This window comes from Limulus polyphemus, unplaced genomic scaffold (assembly GCF_000517525.1).
Source record: "Limulus polyphemus unplaced genomic scaffold, Limulus_polyphemus-2.1.2 Scaffold2761, whole genome shotgun sequence".
NCBI lineage: Eukaryota > Metazoa > Arthropoda > Merostomata > Xiphosura > Limulidae > Limulus > Limulus polyphemus.
Genome location: NW_013668371.1, coordinates 14,612 through 20,738, shown reverse-complemented (window position 1 = coordinate 20,738; position 6,127 = coordinate 14,612). Strand labels below are relative to the sequence as shown.

The following is a 6,127-nucleotide window of genomic DNA, read 5'->3' as shown; positions in this document are numbered from 1 at the left end:
GGCAAGATACCCATGTTGGCTCATACCTCGGAACTCACATTTTTACTGCCCCCCCCCCCCCCCCCGTCCGGCTCAGTGGTATGTCTGTAGACTTATAGACTTACGACACTAAAAACTGGGTTTTGATACCCGCGGTTGGCACAGCACAGGTAACCCGTTGTGTACCTTTGTACTTCATTACAAGTAAACACATTTTTATTCATTTATTCTTTAAACAATATTTTTAATGTTAATTCTGATAAATACTTCTGTATCTGAATCCAAGTAAAATATAAATGGATATTTTTAGCTCTTAATGTAATCCCACTTCAGTATAATAGTAGCATATTTTATTTTTGATCTGAGCTTGTGGCATTGTTTAATATGAGGGTTTAACTACATTGATATCTGCAGGTTGGTCACATGAGATGTAAAAAAGGATCCATTGTTCTGAAGTTTGAACCAATGATATTGCATGTACAGTGTGCCACACTGAAAGACGCCCAAAAATTAGTAAGTTATTCACATTTCAAAAATGTGTGTGTGTATTTAATCCAGGTTTAATTTTGAAGGTTAAAGAAAGTTAAAAGTTTGAGTAGAAAGTCTACCTAAGTATCTGAAATAATGTTTTTTTGAAGCTCACCTAAGAATGAATATTTTATTCGCAAAGTTTGCTTAAAAAGCACATCATTGAAAAATCGTCATGAGTTTGCAGACAATATATTGGACTCAATTTTGGCAGGTAAATGATCCCTAATCCATCTTAATGTGTGATTTTACAAAATTATGATTAAAATTATTATTTTCAAAAAGCTTGAAGTTGAAAAATCCATTTTGGTGGTAGGTGGGTTAATTTTCAGGTTTCCCATAGCTGCTTTATTTGTATCTTTATTATGATTAAAATTATTATTTTCAAAAAGCTTGAAGTTGAAAAATCCATTTTGGAGGTAGGTGGGTTAATTTTCAGGTTTCCCATAGCTGCTTTATTTGTATCTTTATTATGATTAAAATTATTATTTTCAAAAAGCTTGAATTGAAAAATCCATTTTGGAGGTAGGTGGGTTAATTTTCAGGTTTCCCATAGCTGCTTTATTTGTATCTTTTTCGATAGTTTATTTTTATTTTAATATATGTGTAAATGCATGATTCGACCCATTTTTAAATAAGCGTGAAATACTTTTTGTAAGGTGAACATGGTATCCTTTTTTTTGTTTGGATACCATTATTACATTTTTTGTTACAAGTTATTATATAAAATTGTATTTATGTGTAGTTGTCTATTAGTTTTTTTTAAGTTTCCTATTAAAATATATCCTGTAAGTTCATATTTTGTTGCTTATAATAAGAAAAGCAAAATTAGTTTTTGTATTTAGTACTCACTGGAAATTTACATTTTTGTTATAGCCTTCCAGATGCTCAGTGGTAATATTTCAGGCATGTGAGGTTAAATATCAGATATTGACACCCATAGTGTAGCTTTGTATTTAACAACCAACCAAAACCATTTTTTAAAATTAAATCATTATGTATGTCAATGACCAGTTTCTTGGATACATGTGTGTCTGTATATATATATATATATATAGAGAGAGAGAGAGAGATAGATGGATAGATAGATAGATAAAGAAACAGTCTTCAGCTTATGGCTTTTGCAATAAAAATTACATTTGTTTATTAGATAGTATGCTATCATTATATATCTATGTATATAAGTATAGTTGCTAGATGTTCGTATATGTATGTTTTTATTTTTTATACTCAAGTTTGTATGCTTAAATTTACAGCATGCAGCCAGTTTAGCATCTGGCTTTAAAAACACCGGTCTCACCATAGCTAACTCCGGAAATATTACGCTGGTAAGTAAGAGAATGGTTTACTTATTTACACGGTAATTTTTTGGAATTGAAAGTTACCGTGTAAACAAATACTATTGATTATTTAGTGTTTAATGTAAAGTTTCTAAAACGGGGTATGTTTTTGACTTACTAATCAGCTTTCATGACTGATTAAAATATATTCAATTTCAGACAGACTCGGTACAGGTCAAAGTTTGGGGTGGGTACAAAAATCTCCCGAGTTGACTTTGGGGATTATGTGGCTCATAGATCAGTAAGAATCGATAGCTTGACTAAAAGTAATATGTCTTGGAATCAGCATGTATGATAGTTTTGATTAACGTAATTCCATGTTTCATCGTTCACATTGAATACAGGCTGGTCTGCAATTTTCTAAAAAAATAAGCTCAAAATAACAAAATTTCAGTTTTATCTTTTTACCACATAACCTGGGATAAAAAGGTTTAACATTAAATTTTTTTATGTTTTCGTAATGTTTTTTTTTTTCACCATACTAAAAATGAGACTATATTAAATCAACAGAAAGTGGCTTTATCAGGAAGGTGCGGGAATTTGGGGATATGATAATCCCCTAACTTTGAGGATTATATGGAACATAGTTCACTAAGCATTTGTGCACTTTTGATTGAACTCAATGCTGTATTGTTTTACTAAGACATTACTTATCTACCATTGTTGAAATCAGCATTAACTACACTTTTGATTGAACTCAATGCTGTATTGTTTTACTAAGACATTACTTATCTACCATTGTTGAAATCAGCATTAACTACACTTTTGATTGAACTCAATGCTGTATTGTTTTACTAAGACATTACTTATCTACCATTAACTAGTAACGGTCCTGTTGTTTATCTTATGAATACTCACCTCCTTACACAAATTGCTATTTCCTCTTGAGTTTGCACATTCTGGATGAGGGACTTTCATTTCACTAGCCTTGTGAAAACTTCCACCAAATTACCTTCGTTACCGATGTTGGATTGAGGTTATGTTTTCACCCCTGTGTGTGTGTGTGTGTGTGTTTGTCAGCAAGATTTCTCAAAAAGAAGTGGAATGGATTTGGATGAAAGTTGGTGTGTATTTGAACTATGACCCAACTTAGGAATGGTTAGTTTTTGGAGGGTCAAAGGTCAAGGTAACGAAAATCCAAAAAATCCCTATCTGTTAACATGGGTACCAAATTTTCACACTATTTTTGCTCTGTAACTCAGTCTCAAATGATCATATGTTGATGAAACTTGGTGGATATATGTAGAATATCATTTGTCATTGCTCTGCCCAAAACGGTCCGTGTCCATTTATAACGACGGGCATACGGACGCATTTTTGTATTGTTTGAGAGCCAAATAGGATCAGTGCTGTGTGGCAGAGGTATGCATCTCTACCGAGTGCCCCTCTAGTTTCACGTGAACTTGCGCTACTACGTGATCACACATCATGCAACTAAACCTTCCACCAACAGGAGTGCAACACACCTCCGTGTACAAATACTCCCTCTACATATGACAGTCTTGTAGTATTTAAGAAAATAGTTATGAAGTTTATAAATAAGACAAAACTCAACTCGTAGTTCATCTTGTCTACTTCAAATATAACTACCCGAGAGTTTGGACAAGTATGTACCCTGCAGCTGCCACACATGCTTGCACAGTGGAGACGAGTGTTTCTTGAACCACGATATAGCTCAGTATTAGATTCACAGTTACATTTGATTACACATAACAGTTTGGATGGTGCCGGATCTTTGTCAGTAGAAATGGGAAGAAGTGAACCATCATTTTTGTTCAAGTGGCACAGAATAACTCTTATTTAAACAATTGTTAGTTCCCATGGAAACAGTAATTTGCAGGGGTTGCCGGTCAGCAAACTTTTGAAAATCTCTTGTTATTAAAGAAAGATCTCCCAATGACTTAGAATTGAAATAAAGGTACAGCAGTTAGGGAAATTTTTGTTTGCTTCCACAAAAAAAATGTGTAATATTAGCATTCCTTCTCGATGTTTTCAATAAATACAGTTGATAAATTGATATTATCTGCCAAACTTTTCCTATAGCTTTTGAAAACCACGAGTTTGTCAAAAGTTTACTTCCAAAGCTATTTTTCGTGACTCTTAATCAGTGGACTATATAATCACAAAAATTAAGTTAGGAATTTTTGTGACTCCACCAAAAAAGAACGCTTTTGTCTTTTCTGATCTTGTCCAATTTTTAGTATGTTGTAGAAGAGCTGTAAATAATGCATTGAAAAAAAAAACTTCTCTTAAAATATTTTCCTATTTTGGTGATATTTTGCATTATTTCAAATAGACTATTTATCCAGGAAAGTCGCAACTTTTTGAGCATCTACAATGTTTCTGTGTATACTCTCCTAAACTTTTACAACAGTATACAAAGGTTTTACTTCGTCAGATTTATCTTTAATAAATAATTGAATTGATTTTAATTTTAATTATTATGATACTTGATACATTTGAATAAACTTATTAATTGAATGAATTTTTAACTACCTATTTTTTGCTTATTGAAATTTTTACGATTGTTATTGGCAGGCAATCCGCAGTACGCACATGTTGGAAGTACCTCTGTCAAAAGCAGGTGATGTACTCGTGTCTGATGAGGTTTGTTCAAAATGTTTCTCAAAATAAACAGTATAAAACTTTTGTGTATTTTATGTAATTTTATAAACAGTTCATAGAAAAAACTCTGTAGCCATACCAAGATTTCAAGAGACTAAAACTTAAATATATTTATCTAATTTTATAAACAGCTTACAGAAAAAACTGTGAATCCAAACCAAGATTTTCAGGTGTATATATGTATATATTAGTGGTATAAAGTCAAGTACGTATTGATTACATACTCCTTGTATTTGTTAATTCTGAGAATCTGTATTTCAGTATGTTAAGTTTGTTGTTGAAGAAGCAAACAAAAAAATGTATGAAAATCAGAAGAGGATTGAAAGGTGAGTTTATTTCTTGACATTTAATGTGTAAATAAATTGACGTAGTGCGGTGAATTTTTATGTATTTGTATCTTATGTTTGTAGATAGAACATTTCTCTTTGTGAACAAGGATAAAAATACGATCTTTTGATATTAACAAGTACATCTATTGCAGAATAACTAATTATTTATAGTGTTTGAACTTGCATTACACATGAAATAATTCAGGTTTAAATTGCTAAATGGTGGGATGTGTAAATGTGAATTCAGAATGTTAGCTTTTCTGAAGTAATATATATATCTTTTGTTGTTTTAATGTAATGTGTTAAAGATATTTAGTGCTATTAAGTGGTTATTTGAAGTTTATGGTTACATTTATAGCATGTAATAAATAAGCATTGTATTAAGTTAAAGTGTGTGGTTGTTTAAATCAAACTAGGTAAACATAAAACAACAGGTAATATGTGTTTAGTTATTTAAACAACAGCCACCTCACATTCTTAAGTTGGATACAAGCTGAATGCGTACACAACGTCGTGCCAAGGGACGTAGTACTATCTATCTTTTAGTTTGTGTGTTCAGATAGTATGTATATCTAAAGATGAACAAGTTAGTTTGAGTTATTTCAATGCTACTAATGACGTTTTCTGCCATTCCTAATTTTGAAGTTCTAACCAGAGAGACGACAACTGGCTGGCAGCACCCACTGCTCACTTTGCCAACCAATAGGACTATCAAATTTATAACACCTCCAGGTTTACATAACCAGGTGGTTAGGGTAGTTGCCTTGTGAATTGAGGGTCACAGATTTGATACCTGCTGCCACCAAACATGTTTGCTCTTTCAGCCATTGTAAGGGCATAATAATGTCACAGTCAATCCTGCTATTAATCGATAAATGATTAACCCGAGAGTTGGTGGTAAGTACTGCTGGCCAGTTTTCTCCTCTCTGGTCTGCAGTTCAGCATTAAGGATGAGGAAAATAGTGTTAGTAGGTTTGCCATAAATCAAAAACATGGAAATAAATATAATGTCCCTGCAGCCGAAAGGGGTGAGTATTTCTGGTGGTAACCCTGCCATAAATCAAAAACATGGAAATAAATATAATGCCCCTGCAGCCGAAAGGGGTGAGTATTTCTGGTGGTAACCCTGCCATATAGGTAGGGTTACTATATGGTTACTATATTACCTACCTATATGGTAGGTGCCATATAGGGTTACCAATAAGGTAATCTGGTTAATCACCCAGCTCTAAACCAATAAGGTAATCTGGTTAATCACCCGGCTCTAAACCAATAAGGTAATCTGGTTAATCACCCGGCTCTAAACCAATAAGGTAATCTGGTTAA

At 32.8% G+C, this 6,127-nt stretch overlaps 1 protein-coding gene across 3 annotated transcripts in view; it reads left to right on the top strand.

The window, feature by feature from the left end:
• The first annotated feature begins 399 nt into the window (after window positions 1-399).
• LOC106467836 (tRNA wybutosine-synthesizing protein 3 homolog) overlaps window positions 400-6,127 on the top strand; it is an 11,009-nt gene continuing 5,281 nt past the window's right edge. For all 3 annotated transcript variants that reach the window (XM_022396035.1, XM_022396036.1, XM_022396034.1), the window contains exons 1-4: window positions 400-492; window positions 1,764-1,835; window positions 4,386-4,454; window positions 4,734-4,798. In XM_022396035.1, coding sequence (XP_022251743.1) covers window positions 403-492; window positions 1,764-1,835; window positions 4,386-4,454; window positions 4,734-4,798 — 296 coding nt within the window. In that variant the 5' untranslated portion in view covers window positions 400-402. The remainder of the gene's footprint in view (window positions 493-1,763; window positions 1,836-4,385; window positions 4,455-4,733; window positions 4,799-6,127) is intronic.